The sequence below is a fragment of the Falco rusticolus genome, chromosome 5 (assembly GCF_015220075.1).
Source record: "Falco rusticolus isolate bFalRus1 chromosome 5, bFalRus1.pri, whole genome shotgun sequence".
Taxonomy (NCBI): domain Eukaryota; kingdom Metazoa; phylum Chordata; class Aves; order Falconiformes; family Falconidae; genus Falco; species Falco rusticolus.
Window position 1 is genome coordinate 64351070 of NC_051191.1, and position 24326 is coordinate 64375395.

The following is a 24326-nucleotide window of genomic DNA, read 5'->3' on the forward strand; positions in this document are numbered from 1 at the left end:
GCAACCTTGACAGACCCTGGAAAAAACATGGGGTTTTTTTCTTTCTGTTTTTTAAGCTCTGGGGTAATGGTTCCACTAGCAGGGGCCGAGGGGCCTCTGGAGGCTCGGGGCTCACTCTGGGTGGGTGCTGGGGCTGGCGTCTGTGAGCAGCCCCATGTCCTTCCCCACCCCCAGGCTGGGCCTCTCCCTCCCGGCGGGGCTCACCAGGCACCCGTCACCTCCGGACAGCTCGAGCAGGTCTTGGCTGTGGCTCCAGGGCTCTGAGTTGGGGTTGGCCAGGCTAGTGCGAATGAGTGATGACGTGTGCCTGTGCTTATGCAATGTCTGAAACTTCTCTCCACCCGTCTCTATCCCCAGGATGCTTGGCAGGCTTTTTTGGCAGTTTTAGGAGAGTTGTCTTCTGCACTGCACGGCGCACTCGCTCAATATATGCAATTAAATGCAGTGCTGCAAGTGAAAGCAGCTTTGTGCATTAGCATTTGAGGGATGTGGACTGGGAAGATGCTGCGCAGGGGTGCGTGTGTAGGTGTTGGCTAGAGCGCCCTTCTGCTTTTCTGCCAGAAACTTAACGTTGCCTGGTAGGATTAATCTTGTAATTAATCTTTAAAACAGGATGCAACTCCTCCTTTCCTTTAAATGCACCCTCTCCTTCCTTTCTGTCAGCTGTTTGCTTTTAATGTTTTTTTCTTCATCAAATAAAAAAAAAAAGGGGAAGCTTTTTTCTAACATAAAATAAGAGCCCAAGTTACTTTGTTCTCTCTGTGTGTTTGAATGGTGTTGCATACTACATGCTTGTGTTTGTGTTCTTTCTCAGGTTTAAAGCAAGTATAAAATAACTTGCCTCTGATATCTCAGCTATGGGCATCCTGCTGCTGCAGCCTTGGCATTTGGAAAGGATGGTGGGTCCTCCATGGAGGAGATGCCCAGACACGTGCAGCTTGGCTAACTAGGAGACATTGTAAAAGAGACTTGGAAATGAGCAACTGCTAAATGATTTCAATTTGAAGTCAGGTTCTCTATGTGGAAGCTCCTTTTGAATTCCTACACACACCCTGGCATTCTCCTCACCTAGGCTTGTGGGGAATCTTCCATCAACACTGAAATTGGCCATCTCTTGGTTGTGGTTTGTTTGTAAATTAAACATGGACTCTGAAAATGATCATGATGCCGTGTGCTTGTGGGTCCTCAGAGTTTGTTGCGGGTGTTTGCTTGTGCTTTGGTGTGACTGCAGCTGCCTTCCTGTTCCTGAGGAACAGATCAGTATCAAAAGGATAGCGAACAGTTTGCATGCATGGTTGTTTGTTGGGTATTTGTATTTTTAGCTTCTTTGATTGAGAAACCTTGAAGTCCAATGCAACTGCTGAATATTTCCTCTGTGATTCTCTCCCAGCTTTCGAAAGGTGCGGCTCTTGTGGTGATGGCAAATGGTAGGGGCTCCCTCTCCCAGCTGTTACTGGGGTGTCCACAGACCTCACCAGCCCAACTCAGGTGTGCGAGGAAGTGTTGACTTGCTCATGCAGTAGGGCTTGAGAATGCACCCTTGAAAATAAACAAAGGGAAAAGGCTTTTCAGTGGGCTAGTGCTGTGCTATGTGCCAGTCATTTAAGTTTATCGAGCACTGTGTTTGGAGCTTGCTTGTGAGTGGGTGGTTGTGTCTAATATGACCAACCTTTGGTCTTTAAAACTAGGTTCTTGAACCATGTTCGCTGACTGCCTTCCTGATAAGGATATCAAGTTATCTGGAACATAGGAATGCAAAGCAGCATTAGCAGATTGCCCAACTCTGGGTTTGTATCAGGTTCTCCAGAACATGCTGCTGCTCTAGTAAACAGCCTTGTTTTGCTTCAAGAAGGCCAGAGGAAACAATTATGATTAATTGGTTTAGCCTTATGTAAATCATGGGCTGTAAAACTTCCCCAGATTGTTTCCTGTTTGAATTTCTGCATATCTTTGTCTTCAGTTAAGAATGGCTTGGGTTGAAGAATTCACCCTGTTCCTACATGATTGATTGTTCTCCCTATTTTTTAATGTTTATTATAACATTTATAACCCTTTATAACCTTTATAACCTCAATGAGTGGATCTGTCTTCAGCTTATAAACTTGGCTGCAAGCTGGTAGACCTGATCTTTAAGTCTTGTTCCCTGTTTCAGTACTTTAAGAAAGTTCATGTTCAGCATTAATTTCCTCTTTGGCAAGCTGAATACTACATTGGTTTCTTCTTTTGTTATTTGCCTTTATTTTGAGGCAGAATTTCGAGCTCCACAGTGATTCTTGTGATTCTCTGAACTTTCTCCAGTTGTTCAACATCCTTTCCTTTTTTTTTTTTTTTTTACAGTTTGGCAGGATAGGATTGGAGCGTGGCTGTGGCCAGCAGCAGCTGCATCCACCATGAGCGTGGAGGAAATTAATTTCTGCTTCACACCTCTCTGTCTTCTGAAGCCCTCAAAACAGGGGACACAGACTTGTGCAGCAGGTTGTGTGATTGGCATAAGACCGTGGTATAAAGCTCTAGCTGGGGCTTGAGCTTTACAGAGTGACTTCTTTTAAATATGAAGCCTCATTTAAGAAGCAAATGCAAACAAAAAAAAAATGGCCCTAAATAAATAATAAAGGCAAAATTTCTGCAGTACCATTGCCTCCCTGCTGTCCTTTGGCTGTGTGAGCCCAGCAGTGGCCCCACAGCACAGGACAGTCGTGTGAGAGTTCCCAGTGCTTGGTTGTTCCTGGAACTGCATGAGACCTCAGTGCTGTGGCCGAGGGGCTCAACCTGGGATGCAGCAAGGGGCCTCTTGCATTTGAAGTGTGAGCACACATCCGCAGTAATTCCTCCCCTCCTTCATGTGCCCAGCACTTACAGTACCTGTCCCACAGATGCTCCTTCAGCCACATCTCTCCCAGGGTCCAAAGTCCTTTTTGTGATCTCTGCTTCTGATTGTCAGTCAGCTGACTGTGACTTGGGGCCTTTTGTTTGCAGCAGTAAGTTGTTTTTTTTTTTTTCCTTTTTACCTTCAGCTTTATTTAAAATGTCACTTGTTTATGGCTGCTTACCAAGTACTATGTTTTGGGTTTGTGACCTGACCTTTTTATTACTCGCTGCTCCTGCTGATGCTGTGTTATCTGCAAAATTCAGTGGTGCTGACTTTTCCTCTCAGGTCATTGATAAAATATTAGAGTCTGGGGCCAAGAACCGATCCCTGTGGGAACCAACTGACAACATGTGTGCAATAGCTGATTTCTATTTCGCATCTGGAGATTTCTTCTTTGTCACACTGAATGTGGCTTGTTGACTTCATATTACTCTGGATTAATTTTGTATAGCACCAAGTCAGTTGCCCTACAACAGACAAGGTATATTAAGTTTGTAATACTATTACAAAAAGATAACATTTGAGAAGCTAGATTATTGGTTATTGTGGAATTATAAGCATAAATTAGATTTCCCTCCCTTTTATTCTTGGACTCTTAACGACTCTTTTCCCTTCTCCATCTCTTCCCTTATTCAAGAATGAACAGTAGGTAGGATAACTTGCTGTTACTTTGGTTGCCTTGTTTACACTTACATATTTTCGTATTTTTTGCAGTCAGTATTGTCTCATACTGGAAAGAGTTTCATGAGCTCCTTAAAAACTGTTTAGATTTTTCAGATGGAGTTTTTCTAGATGTGCTAATTAAAATGGCCATCTTTGAATAGCTGTTTTTATATTCTCTTCCGTTATTGTTGGGATGAAAACCACTTCAGTACCATCCTGTGGGATGACTGTATCATCTGCTCTCATATAAAGAGCAGTAATTTAGAACCACCCCCTCCCAGGAATATTCAATTAAACATTTTGATCTTCCTCTCTCCCCCCCCACAATAACTGCAGCCAAGTGATGACCTGATCTATAATTAAAATTCTTCTGGGTCCTGACAAACTCAGAAGCAATATTTTTTTCCCTCTGAATTGTTTTCTATTAACTCTTGTTTTCTAGGTTCTGATTTATGTTAACTCTCAGCATTTTTTCTTTCTTCCAGTAACCCAAAATATTTAATACTTACAAGTTTCCATGGTAAGCAGGGTTGTTTACCCATTTTGGCTTTCTCTTCACCTGCCGTGATGAAATGGCAGGAGCTTTGGTTCGGTTTTTAGGCATGGGCTGAAATGTTCATGAATTATTTACAATCAACATTGATGCTTTCTTTATTAAAGACCTTCTGTCAGGTTCTCTTGATCCTGTTTTACAGGGGAGGCTTGAAGAGCTTTGACCATCTCTTTAGGACTGCAGAGCATGGGCTGGAGGAAATGTTTGTTGCAGAAGGGTAGGGCTGTGCTGCCAGATGATGTGCTGGCACTGCTCCTGCTGCAGCGTGCAGCGTGTCTTGCCGACTTGGGGATGCAGGAATCTAGTGCTTGCCCCTCCTGAGTCCCCTTTCCTTCTTGAACCTGCCTTCTGGACAAGTCCATAACGCAAGTGAGAATGACCACTTAAGGATGAGCAATTGTAAATGGCAAGGCACAAAAGTAGGTGACGCTTGGCAAAAACACACAGCTGGGGATGGAGGAAGATCTTGCACAACCCTAATATGCTGCTTATCTGTTGTAGGTTTATTTTATCCCTTCCCAAGCACTGTGACTTTCCCTTCTCCTCCCATTGCCTCTGCACATTTGCTCTTCTGGCTCTTGGTCCTCCAGGGTCTTTGCCTGGAGCTTCCAGCTTCCCTCCCAGTTCCGCTGATCTTCTTTACGTCCTGCAAGGCCAATCAGTAGCTTAGGCCTCTCTTTCACCTGTGTGGGAGCAAAGGCCTGGAAATGGAAGGTACAGAAGTAGGTATGGATGAAAGAGGGGGTGCTCTGAATGAGGGAGGGCTAGTAAAAGAAGCTGAAATGACTGTTTACTGGTAAATGAAGGCAACACAGGTTTGAACACTGTATTGTGAGTGCTCGTGAGAGAAGAGAGCCAGCACACATTACTAAGTAAGCTGTTTCACTAGTCCCTGTATCTCTGGAAAGAAGCATAGAGGGGAACTAAGTGTACAACTTCGTTTTTTGTTTTTGTTTAAGACCTGGTCTTAGGATATGGCTGTTTCCATCTACTGCTATTTTGGGTCCTGAATCTTAATCCAGTAGCACTCCTGTTTTTTTATTTTTAAAAAGTTGACTGAAGTAGTGTTTTCTGGCACTGTGACAAAAGACCTGTCATAGGAAATTGGAATACCAGCTCCTAAGTGTGAGGTGTCTTAAAATAATTTGTCTCAATGAATGCAATGCATACTTCTGAGTATATATTTATTTGATCTTGTTCACATCCTGCCTTATTTCCTTTCTCTCTACAGCTTTCAGTAGAGCTTCAAAACAAACTGGTTTGCCTTTGACACAAGTAAAAACCAAGTGACCCCCGCCACTCTTGTGACATAAAATGAAATGCATCTTTCCTCAGAGGGAGGGTGCCAAAGTACCAGTTATAGTGGAGAACTGGTCCATACAGAATGAGGTGCCAAAATGATTTCTGTGGGTTCCTGTGTGAATTTCTGCAGAGTTAAGAATGTCCAGGTGCAATGTGAGTATCCATCCCATGGTACAGAGGACCACTGGAAGTGGCTTCAAAATGCAAGCCTTTTTGCTGTGGCATGAGTTTGGTTAGGGCTGGCACATTCAAAGAAGCTCTAGTGTCATGGCAGTGGGTACAAGGTAAGGACGTTCTACCCCAGTGTTGTCACTGAGTCAAGTATTACTGGTCTGCTCTTCCTTAGCTTCCTGTGCAGTAGCTGGTTAGACATTTAGCATACTGCAGAGTTGCAAGCTGGAAACGTTTTAACAGTTTAGGATGGGAAGCCTTTGATTATACCTGCTGCTGTTGGCAGAGTATCAGATCTGAATGCATCCATGGTGTTTTGGGCTCAGTGCAAGTTTATGGGAACTGCCAGATGAAAACTCAGGATGTTTCTACTGAGAGCAAGGTGTAGGACTTATTTACTGGAAAGGGGTTCTTTAATGTAATTGTTTTTCACGCTCTGGCAAGATCACAGGCTAGAACAGGATTTGACATCAAACTGGCTTTTTTAGTGCATGGTACTTAATGTGTAATGCTCAGTGAACAGCAGCACTGAACACAAAACAAAGTCCTACAGTGTTGTTTCTCTTTCTGCTCTGATAGTAGGTATCTGTATGATAGAGAGGGCAGCACTTTCTGCTGGGCAGGGTCTAAAACCCATGGCAGCTAAGGTCATTGCTAGCCAAAGACTGTGATCCTTGAGCTCTGAATCAGGCAGGGGAGTTAATCTCCTGGGGAGGGTGATATGACCTATGTATTTCTTCACATTTGTTTTGCAAAACCACTTTTTTTTCTCCTTTCCTTGTGCTCAAGCACATGTCTTCTGAGTTCAAGAAAGTGTTATATGTGTGTGGTGTGTTATTTATTGTTAAAACTTTACATGCATCCTCAATTTTAACCATTATGTCTATGAATATTAGGCAGCATTTATAAAAGCTATTTTATATTTTCCATAATCAATTCAGGGAGTCTACATTTAGGTGCGTGAAGAGAATCTGACTCTTCAGAAACGAAGAATGCTTAAATAAACATTTGGGAGCCTAAGTTTGTGTCCTTTCTTTTTAAGCCTCAGCTTCCATGCTTCTACCCTTGAACAAATAAAAAACCCAGAACACCCGCCACCCCCCCAGTACTAAAAATAAATCTGTAAAACAAAACCTACTAACTCTTCAGTGAAATAAAATGCCCAATCTCTCCTTAAGCTGCCAATAGTGATAGTAAAGCCTTATTATTTTATAATCAGAAGCTTTAAGGAGCTGAATTTTTATGGGTGGTTTGTAGGTTTGCAGCCAGCATTAGGAAAAAGAAGGAACGGTCCTGCAAGCTGGAACCCTGCCATTTAAACTTGGTAGCCATTAAAGAAGTAACACTGAAGAAGAAAACAGTGACTTTTTATTTTAAATGTCAAGTGTCCTGTCAGTCAGGAGTGGCAAGCCAAAGCATGCAGGGAGTGCTGCTAATGGAGCAGAAGTTGTTGTTTCCTACCTACGCTGCTCAGACAAATTAAAGATCCTCGTTTGAAAGATACTGGTTTGGTCCTCGGGGAGGATGCTGCTGAGAACACTTGAAGCACAAAACAGCCAAGCTGGAGAGCATCTGCGTTCTGCAGGAGGCCCCCAGTACTACTGGGAACCTAGACAAGAAATCACAATTTTGCTGGGCTGTCCGAACAGCATCCTGGCACAGCGTGCCCACTGGGATGGTTATATTTGAGAGGTTGTGCCTGTGGGCAGAGGCTGGCAGCTTCAAGTGTTGTTTAACATGTGGGATCTGTGATGAGACCTTGCAGGGTGAGCAGCTGAGCAAATTGCTGCTGCCCTGCAGGGCAGGTTACAACCTCTGTTTTAAGTAGCTGTCCCTGAATTGTGTGGTGCTAGTCATTCTTGGGGAGAGGATTTTGTCTCCATGTAGGCCAACTGGACGATCCCTGTGACTTCTGACTTCTTTCCCTGGTTATCCTATCCTCCTTCCTTTTACATCCATAAAGTCATCTAGGAGTTGGACATTATTCTTATGGGTCCCTTCCAACCTGAGATTTTCTATGATCTCTGAAATGGGTGCAAAACTAGTAGATTCTGTTTAAAATGTATACCTCTCTGTGTGTATATATATATATACACACACATCTAAAATATATATCATTAAAATAGCAGTGCCCTTTGACTGAGATACATAACGACTGAGATTAATTTTCTTTGCTTTCGTCCCTTCCCATTTCCATAGTGAGGCAAGATGATAGATGAAACCAATTGCAGTGCGCCCAAGTGTTGTACAACACTGCTATAATGTTAAGATCTCTCTGCATGCATTGAAGAAGAGACTGGAGTAACTGTTTCCTTTCAGTAGTGGCCCTAAGTTAAACCAGCTGTGCAACAACTAAATGTGTTATCCCTGCTGCTGAGCTCTTGGGCAACAAATAAGACCATAAATGCCAGCTGGTGAATTGTCGGATTTGTACATGAAGGTTTCAGCTTGTCTGAAAACCTTCTTTCCCTGCTTTTTTTTTTTCTTTTTTTTTTTTTTTTTTTTCCTAAACACTGAGTAGTTACCCAGAAGACACCAGTTAGATGTAAAATTTGTGGTAAATACCAGTTCCTTCCAAAGAGCCTGTAGGTGTACCTGGGGCATAACCCAGCAAATTAATATTCTCTCACAACATCTATGACTGGCATTGCATGCCTGGAGCATAGCTGGGGCAAAAAATCCAAACAACTGCATCTGTTCCTTTTTTTGCTAGATAGTTTTTAATAGCATAACTGGTCTCTTTAAGTCTCTTGTCTGGGTGCCAGAAATCATCAGAGACACCAATGACTAAGTTTTGGAAGCTGAGCTACCCCCTCTGTCTAGGGTGACTCATGCTAGGTGGAGGTGGCAGGGAGAGCCTTGCCCCTAGGCTTGGTGGTTTGGAGGCTTGTGAAAGGCAGACCTGTCAGTCAGGCTTGTCTTGCAGCCTCTACAATCACTGGTGATAAAGAGTTGTGACCCTGCGGCTCGCCAGGTGAAGAGAAGGGCATGGGCAGAAGTGATGGAGAGTTTGTTTTCTGTGGTTCTGCCACTCAAGCTGGCAGCCTAAGAGCTGATTTATGAAACAAACGAAGTGCATACCAGTAAGCCTGTTGTAAGAGGGGAAAAAAAATAACGGGGAAAAAAAAGTAGCTGAGACAAAAGAATGAATGCATCTGACCTGCGAGCATAATCCAGACCCTTGCTTGCAACAGAATTAATAATGTATTTTGAGGTCTCAGCCAGGACCCCGATGGGGGGAGCCTTGCTGAAGGGCTTCCAGCTCACTGACTCACTGCTCTGGTGTTCTGTCCCCCGTGACTCACTCCTCTCTGACTCTGAATCTTTTTGGAGAGAGAGTGAAAAATAGCAAAATATGCACCAAGCCTATTGAAAAATTAGACTAGATCCAAGAACTATGCACTGGGGAAAGGGCAGGGAAATGTGAGGATTTTCCTATTTTATATAACTCCCAAGAGGCTTGGGCTTAATGAGCAATAGCATCCTTTTCTCTGCTGGCAGACAGTGGGCTTAAGAGACACTGAACTTCAGGGTTGTTTCTCATCCTTGCTTCAACTGCACAAAGGCTGCGCTTTTTTTTTTTTTTCTTTTTTCTTTTAACCCATATTTAGTCCTAGTTATTACAGAGTTTAATTTTGGTTTTAATTCTCTCTTTAAATCCAAAATAATTTTTTGGGGGGCGTGGGGGGATGCTAAGGAAAGTGGAAGAATGTTTTAGAACAAGGAAAGACAAAGGAATAAAACATGGTTCTTGAAAAATCTCCCCAATTAGTTAAAAATGAATGCACTTCTTTGTTGGTTGTGGGTCGGAAATACTTGAGTGTTTACAATGGAAGTGTGCGCATGCATGTGTGCATTATGGGGTGGATTGTAAGATTTGCTCAGCATGAACTTCAGCATTTCCAGCTGTGTAACCTGAGCAAGTTGGGAAGATGTGCAGATTTAATTACCATGTAAATCTGTTAGCTCTGAATTTCCTGGCATTTGTTTTGCTGATGACACAACCTGAATGTTATTCACTTAGTGGATTCTTTTAATCTGTCCAATTTTTTTTTTTCTTGTAATGCTTAAAATGACTAATTGCTGGTGTGATACTTCAAGTGATTGTATCTGCTGTTATGGTGGATCTCTTTGCTGTTTTCATTTCACGTTGCTCTTCATATCCTCCTGCAAATGAGGTAATGTCAATGTAGTTAATGACTAGACAGTAAAGAATTTTACAGTAGAGTAAAATAATTGAGTGACTGTTTTTCTGCATCTTGGTTTCGATTTTTACACTGTAGAAGTTAAAAACCTAGAAATCTGAGGTTCCCACTCTTTGCCCTTGGCAGGTACGCAAGCCAGGGTAGCGTAAATGTCTCTGCTGTGTTATCAGCATGTTTTGTGTGTGACTTGAGGGACTATTTACAGTCCTCAGTCTCTCTGTTCTCTGCTGCGGCTGCATCAAAGACTTTTCTTGCCATCAGAAAGCTTTTCCAGCTATTTGGGTCCTTCATCAGGCTGAGAGGGAGGATCTCTGTGTCTTGCTTAAGAGTAAGAAGCTAGATGTGCCCGCAGTCACATGCTCAATACTGTGGTCTGTCCAAGGGGTCTCAGCAAATTACATTTCAGCTGTTTCAGTGTGGTTGCATAAATTTTTTCAAATACCCACTGCCAAGTATAGTTGGTCATGTGTTGTGTGTGTCTGTGTCTGGCCCTCCCCCCCCCTCCCCCAGCCCCCCCAGTTAGTGCATACCAAAGGTAAGTACCCTGGTATATCAAGCTGTATAGGGTGCAGTGGCTTGCTCTGCTGTTCTTTCTCTCTGTGGGAATGTTGATGAATGATTTTGGGGGGTTGGTTTTATCTGTCTTTCACCCCCCATGTTTGGAATCAGCCATATGGGAAAATACTGTATTGCTGCAGGGTGTCCTTTGTTTCTCATCCTTCTAAGAGCAATGCAGCAGAAGCTTGGATCTGTGCCTTGTGACAGCGGTGTGTCAATGCACCCCGTGCCAGCAGAGGAACTATTCTGTTCCCTGTAGAGCACGTGTGGGTGAATTGCGGAGGTGAGGCTACAGGGGCTCCCTTGGTAGCTCTTCTCAAAGCTGACAAAGATTGGTACCACACAATGGAAGCCATAGCTTAGTTTGGAGAATGAGTGGTGGCCAGCTTCTCTGCTGCAAACATAAAGGATTTCTAGAAAGGGAAGAAGTTGGGAGGAGTGATGTACCTGAAAATCTACAGAATTTGTGTTTGAATCTCTGAAAATTAACCGATGCCCAAGTGCCAGTAACTACTGGGAACAGTTGTCTTAGTTGTTGGAAGTGGTGTGCAGTGACACCTCCAGTCTGTCATCGTTGAAGTTGCAGCAGGAAGGTGTACAGCACCATGAACACCACCACCAGGGAAGAAAAAACCTGCCTTGAGGAAGCTTTTTAACCTGTGCCTTGGGGTTGGGTGTGCAGAAAGCAGTAGACTGCTGCATTGTCGTCACAGGTAGGCTTGTGTGTGCAGTCCTCCACGAGCAGCATCTCTAGGCATGGTTCTTCATTAGCTAAAAAGGGCAGGTCTGTGCTCCAAGCCCCTATGGGTTGGTGCCGCACTTGCAAACCCAGACAGAGGCAATGGTGACCTGCACGATGCCTCTTACAGCTCTTGCCTTGCAGTAAAGTCCAGAGCTCGACCCATGAAGGCTGACCAGCATGTATGTGCCATCTTTAACAACTGGCGCCTTGCCTGGATCTTCCAGAGCTTGAAGCCTTTCGGTAGCAGCTGTGACTCCTACTCAGACCTCCTTAGCTGCCAGATGTCTGTGAAATGTGTGCTTGGTTCCTTGCAGAGGAGATGGTATCTCCGTTCAGCCATGCTTCTTGATCTGTTTGCTGTTATTAACTAGAAATGCTGCTATCTTTTGTGATAGGTTGTGGTTTATCTCCTACGCACTTTTGTTTATGCAAACCACAAAAGAGCTGCTGAAGAAATTATTCACTTTTCTCCCTCTTATCTTAATGTGAGAGGAAATTGGCGGAGAGGTGAGGAAGGGGCAAATTCATATCTGTGGTGCATGTTTACTTCCCCATGGGTGGGGGCTGGTTTGTGGTTTCCCCTTTCTTCTCTTTCCTCATCCTCTCCAGGAGCGCTGCATCGTACATTACATGGACTCTGATTCCTTTGATACAAAATTAAGGGTGCCATCCTTTCTCACACCCTCCATTATTGCTGCTGAAGCCTTGCGTAAGATAAATATCAGGGAGTTTTGTACCTACAGATAAATGGTGGGCTTCATTTTTATCCCATGAGTGCCTGTTGGGTAGAAGGGATGCCTCACACCTGGGCAGTTCCACTTATGGGGAGTGGATGGATACCTTCAGGATGGGGAAACATCAGGGTGATCCAGGCAGCAGCCATTAACCCCCAGAAGGGGAATATCTTGAACTCGTGGGTGGTTCTCACCCCGGCACATTGCGTGTAGGCTGGCTTTCCCAGGGCTGCTTGGAGAGCAGGGCTTGTTCTGCAGTGTGCTGTAGCTAGCTCTCGTCTGGGGTGACTCTTCTGGAAAGGGTGGATTGTGCTGCTGCAGTCGGTGTGTGGGACTTGAAGCTGGTGCATTGTGTTTTCCAGGCTCAGCAAAGCCCATCACTTGTTCAGTAATTTCAGTATAGTTATGAAGTGTCATTGGGAGCTCTTGACTTCCTCATAATTCCTTTTTAGTGAGTTCTTAGAAAGTCAATTTTCTGAACACAACTGTTTCATTTTAGCTGTGATAATGTCACAACTTTAGGCAACTGGGACTAGTGCTGCTCTTGTCTGGCTTCAGGTCATGTGGTGGGGAAGTTAGCGCTGCCACGCACCTAGCAAAACCCAGGTCTCTGTTTTGCTTCAGAGATGTTCATTTAATCAGAGAAGAAAGAAAAAAAACCAACACCAACTCCTTGTCCCTTAAGCAGAACTGGAGAAAAGGGCTTTTGTCTGGCAGGAACGGGCAGATGCTGTGGAGGGCTGAAGCCTGCGCCCCAGCTGGTCTGCAGCCAAATACTACTTTCAACGAGCTATCCAAAATGCGCCGCACGCCTGGATATAAGAGCTCTTCTCTGCTTACTGCGGGGTGATGTCTGTAGGTGTTTTGTATTCCCCATAAGTACCTGGGTTATAGGTGGGAACAAATGTCCAACCAAATTGGTGGTGAAACTCTATGGGGCTGCAACTTACTTTCTCTCTGCAAGCAGGAGCACTTCTGGTTTTTTTGTCTTTTCAAGGTTCTGGGGGAAGGGGAGGTGGAAGGTAAGGTTACATCTGTCCTAAATCCATGACTTTTTACAGAGGTTAAAATCCCAGCTGAACGCATCTCTTCGGTATGTAGGGAGAGTAGTTTAATAACTCAAGCAGACTCCTTGTACTAACACATGTCTGCAATTAGTGCTGCGGCTGCCAGTGGGGTGTGAGGATAGCAGGAAGCTGGCAATGGAGCTGTCTACAGAGGTACTAAAAACAAAAAAGGAAAAGAAGAGAAAAAAGGCACATTTTCAATGCAAGTGCTCTTTTATCTTTTTTCTTTTTAAAGGTGAACTTGCGGGGTGATAGGTGCCAAGCTGAAAGCCACAGACAAAGGATTTCTTTCTTTTGCAAGCAAATATATATACAGGTTCTAAGGGCAAAAGTCTCAGTTTCCTCCCTAAATTGCCCTTTCCTGTTCCTTGAGGGTTATTCTGTGGCTTTCCAGCTCTGGAAGTGGCTGATGACAGCTAAGGTACACATGGAAGCAGACAGGAGAGCATGGAGAGGAGGAGGAGGGTTGGGAATGGGAGAGTGTGCTCTGAAAAGGCAGAGGGAGCAGCTTAGCTATAGGTGGAAGTGCGGAGGAGCTGGGGCCTAACTGCTTCTGGATGGTTTCTGCTGTAGCTGTTGCTCATAGGATTTTTCCTTTTTAATTGTCTAGACAAATGGAGCCACTTTCAATCAGGCAATTGGTTTCTTAACAAAAAAAAATAATCAAAGGAAGCTAACTTTAAGCATTCACTGTAGTAGAGATGTGTATAACGTATGAAAAATTCCTGTAAATCAAGTGGTGGTGTTTTTTCTAATCACTGAGCAAGAAGTCGGAATTCATAAAAGTCTGTTCCATGAATTCAGTAGCAATGCAGTCTGACCTTGGCAATTGTTTGAGGCTTCTCTGTTGACCAGTATTCAAAGTTACATCACAGAGCATTAAAAATAAGATTAAAAATTGTAATGAAACTAGAGAGTTATTTTAAAAACTGATTGACCATTTATTTGCTCTCAGACGGTTCCGTGGTAAATACAGATTCTTTTCTTCCTCACAGCTTGCTGCTTTGCAGCTGCATGTGAAAAGGAGAAAGCACAAATGATGAACATGTTGAACATCCTTCCCCACCCCAAGGTCCTCTTTATCTGTGCTTTTGGGAAGTTGAATGTTTGTTTTTTCTTTGCTTCTCTTGAAACGGTTTTAGGAAAATTCCCCATTCAGAAAGGGGTAAAAAAAATCTCTAAAGTACCTAACGTTAATCAAGTGGAAAAGGTAAAATAATATTTGATATTAGTTTTTTCCATATCAAAGCAATAATAGACAGAAAGCTGATAGAAATTTTTATTTGTGCATTTGCCAAAAATAGCTGAGTGGCCTGTGGTCTTTTTGTCTTTCAGTAGAGTCTGTTAGAACATCTAAATAGTGTCAGGCTAAGTCAACACTTAGGTATGGTATTTTCAAGAATGACATCCTCAGATTGGATGACACTGGTGATGAAGTAGCTGTGTGTAGAAACCAGGATACAAATACTGTATCAACCCTATTTCAGTATCTGCTAGTCATCAGTCAGGATGATGCATGCAAGAATTAGAAAGAGGGAAAAGTTCTAGAGAGCTTTAGGAAAATATAATTGACTCTCGCCATTAGCCCAAACGAAGAGAAGTCTGTAGACTGTGGGGGAAAGATTGTCCCTAAGAAAGGCACTGCTTTTTTATAGGTTCATCCTTGACTTCTGTTGTGGTTGGGAAGCATTTCTGTCCCTTGTTTACACTTTAATGGCTACCCACCCTGTTTTACTCAGTGTCTTTATTGATGCATTGGAGTGTTCAACTAATCTTGGGTATCCTTTTTCTTTCTTCTTTGCATAGTGTGGAATTGTAGTTTATACTTTTATCCGTGCAGATGTTGGGACACAGCCCTGGATATGAAGTGCTAGTGAGTCCTTGGGAATCAAAATTAAAATAAACAAGGCTTTCTAAGGTGGTGACGACCCTCTTGCTGAGTCACTTGAGGGTTTGTTTAGAAGCGTTATCATTTACAGTAAGTAAATATGAGGCTAGAAGTTTGTTTTACCATTTGGTAAAGGCTTTACTTTAGCTAGCTTGCTATTCCAGCATAGCAACTGTGGTCCTCTGTTTATTGCCTTATGTTTAGTAAATATTTTCTTTTCCTCAATGTCAGTCAGAATTGACTGAAGCCTTATTGATTTTGAAAGAAGGTACAGTTAGCATTTATGAGCATCTTGGAAGAGGCGCTCGAACTTTCAGGGGACTCTCACAGAGCCAGCTGTGCTCAGTGTTTTCCAGCATCAGGCTTCAAGGCCACAGGTGCTGCTGGAGCTGTGAAATGTGCATGCATGGGAGTGTGAGCACACCGCTTCTTTCATGGGTTTATACAATATTGACTTGTTTGAATCTTTATTTAGCATACAGGAAGCTGAATCTTGAGTTTCAGTGTTTGTTTCTGCAGGAGAGAGCAAGACGAAGAGCCAAGATCAATACTGCTTGCAAAAACAGAGCAAATCAGATTTAGGCTTTTGTAGGATCGTGCCCCAATTGAAAGAGACTCCTATATAAGATGGTATATAATGCCTGATTGTTTGGAAAAGCTCATTACAATTTGTTGTACAAATATTTTTGTACAAAAATAGAATTCTTTGTGTGAATGAGATTAGCAGGAATGCTTTGTTGCAGTGCAGTTTCTTGGTCTGTCAAAGATGTGACCTTCTGACATTGGAAACAACACCAAGAAGAGATGCAGAATTTTTGGCTATGGATGGGAACTGCATCGGAGTCTCAAGGAAGTAGATCACGAGGTTTGGTTTGTGCTCGTAAAAACCAAACAGTTACCCTGCTACATACAGCCATAACATGTGCTGTCAGTGTAATAGGTAAAGTGGTAATTAGTACTGGCTGTCAGGAGCTCTGGGGTCTAGAAGCTGGATATGGACTCTAGTCCTAGGTGGAATGCAACATCTAAAATAGATGTGTAAATCAGCCAGGAAACCTGTTTTACAGGAAACATGTTAGTTGCTTGGTTGGGGACATGCATGGACCCATTTCCCTAGAGTGCGCCTGATGATCTGCATAACTAAAATAGTCATACATGGTGCTGGAGTCTGTGTCTGTGTTTCCTTTTCTTCTCTGCTTCAGAGAAATTTAACTCTGTATATTCTATTCCACACATAAAGTTTCTGGTGATAAATCTGCAGGATCTCTCACACTGTCTGGGTGAAATGTGCTTTCCCATTTTTGGTGGTGTGCTGTAGTGAGTACCTTTGGTGGTGGTAGGGGAGGCTGCTTCAGGACATGACTACCATGCTTCTGTTTTCTGTTATCATTGCAAGTTAATTGCAGGCTCTTCTGTTGTACTGTATGCCTCTGAGAGGACTTTTGTTCTAGCTGTAGCTCTTCAGCTTGAAGTAGTGATTGGAGGAGGAGGTTGTTAGGCAGGGCTGGTAGATCCTGCTGCTGACTGGCACAGATGCCTGGTACAGCTACTGGAATTCTTCTGATCAATGCTTTCCTATTGTTGGCATGACAGACAAGGAGATAAACCTTTCCTCCCCCTTTTTATCTCCACAGCACTTCACAGAGTTCCTGGATGAGTTTTCACCCGATGTCCTAGGCCAGCTCTTGAATGATCCTTTCTTGTCTGAGAAGAACGAAATAATGGAGGTGGAATTGTCTCCGGCATCCCCAGCACCCCTTATCCAGGCAGAACACAGCTACTCCCTCTGTGGGGACTCTCGACCTCAGTCTCCCTTGACCCACATCTCAACTGATGACAACTTCAATGAAGGTAGTGTGCACTGGGCCCTTGTTCGTTTGTCATGAAGGTGCTGTAACAAAATGTTCTTGGTGGGGTGATGCTGCACAAAGGGTGCATGTGAATGCTGTTTGTGAATTGATAGAACTACAATGATTCTATGGCTCTATGACTTGTTTTCTTTTTAGTCTGCCCGCATTGTGAATAAAGAAACATGTCCATAGACAGGGAAACTGTGCTCAGCAGAAGTTAGTAACTTTGCACTGTAAACATTTTGAATTAAAATGCCCATCAAAAGCAATGGGAGAAGGGCCAGAAGTACACTTGTTTTCAGGTAGCTGAATCTGTGGTTGTTGAAGATAAATGGAGACTGATAAACCAAATGAGTCAAATGAGGACCACCATGAAGTCTGGGTACTGTAGAACATGACATGGAAGGAAAGGGTGAGGTGGGTTTTGTTCGGTCTTCTGGAGAAAAAACAAAGGGGAGATCTTATTGCTGTCTACGGCTATCTGATGAAAGCATGCAGAGAAGGCAAAGCTGGACACAGTGATGGCACAAGAGGTAATGGTTGCAAGTTGCAAGTTTTTAGGAAATAAAAAAAAGGCAAAGAAAAAAATAATGCCCATCAAGAAGTCTTTGGTGATCTTCTAAAGACATAACTGCAATTTTATAGATCCTGTGGTTGTACAAAATGGCAATGCATCAAAAATGATGAAAGCCAGCAGCATTTTTAGCAGTTATCTTTAGTTCAGCAGTTATAAACATCTGGAATGGAAAAAAGGGAAATGCAGGAATGGTGGGAGGAAGAGATCCAACCTGCTTGTTCTGGTGTGAAGATAGCTGCTGGCAGGAAAGGGAGTTCAAGGTAGAAACTAGTGGTTGATGAGGAGCAAGGACATGAATATCTGGTGACTATTAGGAATAATCACCATGGCAGACTTTCACTCCTAATAATTGGTTTATGTCTTCAACATTAGCTTTACAGTGAAAAGCAGTAGAGTGCTAAGATGCATCACAATAAAAGGGAGAGAGATTAGTGCTTTATATCTAAGCATTAACAAGCTAAGCTGTTTATGAACATCCATCAGGACGTAAGTTTTCAAAGGCTGACAGTTTTGCAGTCCAGAATGCTGTCTTAAAACAAGATGCGGTCTGTTAGAGATTTCACAAGGGGACAAGTAGTAAAACCTGTCAGAAGGCTTTTCAGTGTGAGAAAAGATTTTTGGACATGATCTGGAAACATCATCTACAATGAAGCCTTCCCATTTTTATTTCCCGTTTTATGCATATTTAAATTAATACATACAGGAGATACTGACTGCGGCAGGAGAAACAAGCACAAGAAACTTGGGAAACTAAGCTTCTCTGGAAGTTAATAGGGAGAAGCTTCAAACTAGGCTAAAAGTGAGGGGAGTTTTCTTTGGGGAAAAATCCTGAAGAAATTCAATACTGCTGAGACCACTGGGTAATTAATAGAGCTCTAGTCAAATGATGTTTTAAAAAGCCAAGAAACATTAACAAGTGGGTTTAAAAATAGAAAATGAAGGGAAAGCATTTCATCTTCTGTTCACTCCGCAGAACGTTTCATAAGAGAAGAGTAGGAGGAGTTGTATTTGGTGTTTGGGATTTTGTTAATCTTAACCCTGCAATGATGCTCACAACCTTTCAATATGTATTGGCTGGAAAACAGTGAAGCTCAGAGAAATACTTGAGGAAATTGCAGAATTACAGTTAACATGGCTGTCTGATAGATATTCAAAAGCATCTCTGATTTTTCAGTCCTTGAGTCCGTGAGAGCAGGAGAGAGGGGGATTTTGTGGGTGGCAGACTGCAGGGTTTAGCACTGGAGATTGAAAGCATCTGTGGTGTTAGGTGGTGGAGGTACACAGTCCTTCTGGACAACTAGTGAATGCCAGTCCCCTTGGTGGAGTAAGGGGACAGATACTGGGAGCACCCATGTGCTTTTGGGGAGCAGGAGGTACAGGCTGTGGAAGGGGACGTCCATGTGCTCCAGCATGATCTCCCCTGCTGGGGAGCTGGCAGTGGTTTTGTGGAGCGGCAGGGGCTGAGAAACGAGGTTGGCTGAGGGGCTTACAGAAAGAATGTGCAAAAAATTTTACATTCTCCAAATAACCACCCTGCTGGGCAGATGGGTGAGCTCTTACAGCTGTCGTGTTTTCATGGTTTTTCCATGGCGAGGCTTCATGAGTCTGCATGACCCTGCCCTGCAGGACTGGGAGTAGAAACAGGCTAGTGAGGAGGCTCACGTATGGCACTTGCATGCGTGTGAGCACACGTGCTATGGACAGACGTGCAGTGACCTGTGTGCCTGCAGTCAGCAGCAGCGTGAGGAGGAGGAGGATGGCACAGGGCAGTTAAGCTGAGTCTGGGTGCTGTTTCGGAGCTTCGCCCTTAATTCTGGAGGATTAAGGGCCTGGTGTTGTGCACAAAGCACATGGCAAACAGGCTTCGTTCTCGCTCCGCAGTGAAGTCAGTTACCTGATGTTTTTCTTTGTAACTCTTTTAGCAGCTGTCCTGGTGATGAGTGCTGGTGGGGTGTCCCCCGGGGTGCCCAGAAATGCCACCCCCTCCTAGGCCAGCGGGTGCTGGGGGCAGGCAAAGGCAGGGGACATGCGGGGAGGGGGGAACCCCAGGATTTTCTAGGGCCAGGCCTCTTTGCCCATATGGCTGGGTAATGCATACTTGGAAGGGAACCAATTACGTGCCTTGCTGTTGCTGTCACAGCAGCAGCTACTCTGTTAGTGTGACCTGGAGCTGCAAACTCCTTTCAGCAGAGGCAACTTTTCAATTGCCGCATGGCAGCATATGATGAGGTGCAGGCTGGCTCCCCCGTGGCACTTCTAACTTGGTGTGTGTTAATTGTGTAATGCTAATTGGCAGCTCAGCCCTTGGGTGCCATTTCCGTGCCAGTGGAGGGAGGCCCCCTGTGACGGTGGGGGACAGGGGTGGATTGTACCACACGGGTCTGGTGTGCTAAAGGGAAATGTACCAGCCTGCCTGTAAAAAATAGCCTTAAAAACTTAAAAGTTTGTTTCCATGGCAACAGGCGTGTTGGAGATGGCAGGGAGGTGTGAGTGACAGCTGGGGGTGTGCAGTCCATCCTGGGGACAGGGTCCTGCTGTCTGTGTGGCCCAGGGTGACCCAAGCCACCGGTCCCAGCCCTGCAGCACTGGGGCCAGTGTGCTGCCACCAGGCTGGCCCCATGGTGTGCCACTCCACAACCTGCCTTTCTGCCCTCCTCCTTCAGTCTGTGCCAGCCTGTTGGAGGAGGGAGTTGGGTTTTGGGAGTTGTCTCCATCTGGTTCAATGGCACCCAACACCTGCAGTGGCTTTCATCTCAGTGTTCACAAGTGCGGAGTCCCAGAGCCCCAGGGTATGGGGAAGCTGAGAAAAAGGCCCATCTTGTTATGCACATGATCTTCAAGACAGGTTTAAGCCATTCAGTGTCTATTTCTGCCTTTCATTTTTTCCCCGCCAAGTCTCCAACAACCTTACTGAAAGTCCTATTCAGTGTTTCCTTTCAGGCATTACAGGGAAGTGAGTGATTGCTCTAACTCCATAAGCACCTTCTTGCCCACTGTTACAGGGGAACAATTAACTTCTGCTGTGAACTGTTCCTGTTGGCCACTACCCAGCCATTACCACAATTTCTACAATCACTACATTGACCTATTCATGCTTCTGTAAATCTTAGGTAAAGGTGTTTTGGTTTTTTTTTTATTTAAAAAGCACTGGAAATGTAAAACCTGGCAAACTCATAAGCCTGGGTTTAACTCTTCTGAGAAATCCTTTGACCTCAAGGTGAGGACACATTTAAGTGCCCATAAGATCAGGGTCCCAACACCAGTTTCCCCCAGTTATTTGCTCTTCTGACTTCACTGTATTGAGACTGTATTTCCCCAATTTTGTGCAAAACAACTTTTCTGAGTGCTCACAGCTTGGTGCTAGCGTCGGGTCTCTGAAGGTGTCAGTCGCTAAATCTCCAGCTTGTAAAAGCATTGGCAAGAGTAACTGTTCTAAAGCAGATGTGGGCATGACGCCTGGCATTTAGTTGTTTGGGTTTTCCCCCTCTGAAAATCTATTCTTATATTCAAATTTGCATAAACTTTAAAGATACTAGAGAGAGAGATATTTATAGGCCTGACCTGCTTGCTTGCAGCTGGCTCACCATGAACTTTTGTTTGCCTGAACTGGTGAATAATGCATCTGGCCTGGGGAGAGCTCCAGGCTGTAACATGAAAAAAGAGGCTGTGTCCTGTGTACCGATGATCTGCACTGGCTGCACTGCTGCCTCTCTTGCAGCAGGTTTCTGCTTTCTAGTTGTGAGCCCTGCGTTTTTAGAGACAACTGCAGAGTAGATGTGGAAAAGCACGGTGAGTAGTTGTGAAGTGGAAAATGCTTCTTTGGAAGGAAACGAAGAAGCTGGGAGGGGAGACTGAGAATGGGTCTGATGTTTAAGCAAGACCTCTTGCTGTGCATCAGGGCCTTTTGGGGCACAGATTCACTTGTGGCAGTTGTGAATGGTTAGGGGAAAAAGCGAAAAAGCTTTATTTTCTGTTATTGTTGGTGCATGTCTGTCTTCCGTTTTCCAGTCTCTGGGGGCTTTTGCAAAGGGAGGGCTGTGGGTCAGACAGCCAGGAGTAAGGCAGGAACTGAGTTTCAGCAGGGGCTATGAAGAGCCTCCTATGTGACTTGGTATGGGAGTGTAGGGCCCTTCCCTGCTTTCCCATGCTTCGTCTTACCAGTTGTAGGCACCACCTTTAGTGTAGTGGCTGCCCCTTGCTTTGGATGTGTGAGATCCATGGGTGAGGGCTGAGTACAAGTAATACTGAGGGGCTGGTGTACAGCAGGAACGCAGAGGCTGCAGCATCTGTGTGGGGCTCTCCATCCTCTGGGTTCAGCTGAAGTGGTGGGGGTGGTTCGTGGTGGGTGTGTGTTTGTGTGTGTTTTCTGCTTTGTGAGCCTGGTAGGGCACAGACAGTGGATGGCCAACTAGTCATTTGTATGGTTTCTTTCCTCAAATTGTGGCCAGGTGGCTGGGTGCATTCCTTTCCCAGTGTCCCCGGAGGGCTCTGCTTGTGAGACTGTTCTGGTCCCCACCTGCCCCTCCTGTTCATGCTTTCCTGCTCAGGAATGCTTTGAAGTTCCTTTTGGATTTGAAGCAGCTTGCCTTGGCTAAAGGTTTGACAGAGTGATTGCAGAAATGGTATGTTTCTGTTTTATGCTTAGCTGTGCCAAAACTGGGGCTGGCCCCAACATATAACCTGTATTGTTACTGGGTTTTTTACTGCTGAGGTTATGTTTTCCTGTAATGTGCTTTTAAAACTTAAATTTTGTTTTAAAACTTCAACTCCATCTCTCTACGTGGTTTGAAAAAGAAAAAAAACCACAAACCAACAAGCAAGAAACCCAGAACAAAAAACCCCACCAAAATAGTTGTATATGGCTCTAGTGCAAATAGCCCGTCAACGATAAATCTGTTCCTCCTCTCAGGCAGCACTTTGTACGTGAAAATACTTGCTTGTGTATGGAGTCCACAAGCAATAATCAGTGCCATGTACTGTCTCTGTGTAGAGGTGCCTGTGGGCTTGAGGCTTAGGGTGGTCTTCATGCATTTTATATGTGTACATATGTATATACACACATAATATGTATCTGTATATATAAGTCATAATATATTATGTATAGTAGGTTACATTATATATCCTAATTTTATTTTTTATATAGGCTATATATAGAGAGATATGTTGTTCTGTCTGTTTTTCTCCCAATCAGTGGAATATGAACAATGAAAATGGAAAATCCTCTGCCATGAGTTTAAAGGAAATGGAACTGGACAAAGAAATACACTTGTGTTTTGAAAATATGCTGTCAAAGCCATACTGATAATTTTTGTGAGCACATTCCATTCCAATGCAACTTCTTTCCTGTGTGGGTCTTTTATTTTTGTGTGTTTATTTAGGAAATGGGGAGGAAGCCATTTGGTGGTGATAGCCTGTATTTGGGTGATTTTTATGTGGAAGGGTAGCAGTCAGCCCTTGTCAGCATGTGCAGTTTTAAAGGATGAGAAGACTTTTGAACTATACGTCCAAGGTCCAAAATCTCAGTAGGTCACTCTGCATCAAGCCTGTAACTTCTACTTGGGCTTTAGTGTGTCTGAAAAACATCAGTTTTTATTTAGAGGTGTGCATTTTGGTGCTTATTTAGGCTTACTGTTAATAATTGACAGCTTTATTTGCAGTCAGACCTCTTGTAGCTTCCAGTTCCTCATATGAGATCTCCTTATGGCCTTTGTTCCTACTGGAGTAAAGAACCATCTGCTCTCGGAAACCTCTTTCCCCAGGTGTTTGTAGGCTGTGATAAAGGTCCCTCTTGAATTCCGCTTGGATACAGTTTAAATGAACTGCGCTTCCTTGGTGTTTCCCTGTAGGGAGTATCTTCTGGACATTGAGCTATTGCAGTTCCCTTCTAAACAAAGGGACCTTTGCAGTTCCTTTTCAAAACTCTGTGTCAAGTGACCACAGGCGCTGATTTCCCAGGAATAGTTTCCCTAATGATGCATATTAGGGGAATACTTCTCCCACTTCCAGTCGTGATCTTTCTGAAACCAGTGATCTCATTCTTTCTGTAGTGTTGCACTGGGAGTTCATGCGCGTTTAGTTATGCACTGTAAGCATCAGTTCCTTTTAACGTGTGTTGAAGCCTGATGGCTGCCGTAATACAGATACGCCTTCACAACATCCGCATGGGGCGTGTGGAGAAAAATTCAGGTGGGTGAGAGAGAACTGTTGTATTTTAACACAGTGCTCCTGTGGATAATTTTCACATAACTTTAAAAACATAGTCTTTTATAGGACATATAATAGTATCAAGCTTTAAGGCTGTAAATCCAAGCTAGCACCTCAGTCTGTGCCTCAATCTCATATATATATAAAGGGTAATGCTCTAAAAATAACATTTTTCTATGCCTAAGCAAAATAATTAAGAACATCAGGGACTGTATCCCAGCTGACAGCTGTGGTTGTGTAAAGTCTTAGTTTGAAGGAAGGTTAAAGCAGAACCGAGACATCTCCTGGCTGGTTTACATGACAAGATGATTCTGATTGAAAACTGTCAAATTCTCCCCAGGAAAGAGGGTATTGACCCTGGTTGTTTAGGTATGGGAGGAACATTGTGTCTTTGTCTTATTAACTTCGATAGTGATACAAATAATCTGTGGGTTTTAGATGGACTCTGTGCCGCTCAAAGTGGGATGCCAGTATGACTGGTGATCATTTGTTAGTAGAGATACTGCTTCTGCTGTACGTTGTGATTACTGTGTGTATCACTGCTGCTCCTCTTTGCCCATTTATTTAATTTTCCCTTCCTGGCACTTTAAAAAAGAACCCCAATGTTTGGGAGTCAAACAGTACCTCCTTTGTTGAGGCTGTTTTGAGGGCTTCGGTTTCATTATTTGTGGTGGGAGTGTGTGTGCAGGCTGGGAGGGGGAAATGCCATCTGGAAAATCTGTAAGAGAAACTGTTTGTCAATGAATGTGGGCTCTCACCTCGTGGAGGAGGGGGAGGTGGATGTAGTGCCACTGGAGTTCAGCATTGCAGGCATGATAAACAGGACTTGTGTCTGCCAGGGGGGGTTACGTGAGCCTAGAGCTGGGTGCTGGGGATGGTGTGAGCCCAGGGGGAAGACAAGGAAGCAGTTATTCCTCCAGAAAGGTCCAGCTTGCCTTTGGGA

General features: G+C 44.0%; 1 protein-coding gene across 2 annotated transcripts in view; it reads left to right on the plus strand.

The window, feature by feature from the left end:
* CREB3L2 (cAMP responsive element binding protein 3 like 2) overlaps positions 1 to 24326 on the plus strand; it is an 85653-nt gene that overhangs the window by 29535 nt on the left and 31792 nt on the right. For both annotated transcript variants that reach the window (XM_037388101.1, XM_037388100.1), the window contains exon 2: positions 16387 to 16603. In XM_037388101.1, the coding sequence (XP_037243998.1) occupies positions 16387 to 16603 (217 nt within the window). The remainder of the gene's footprint in view (positions 1 to 16386; positions 16604 to 24326) is intronic.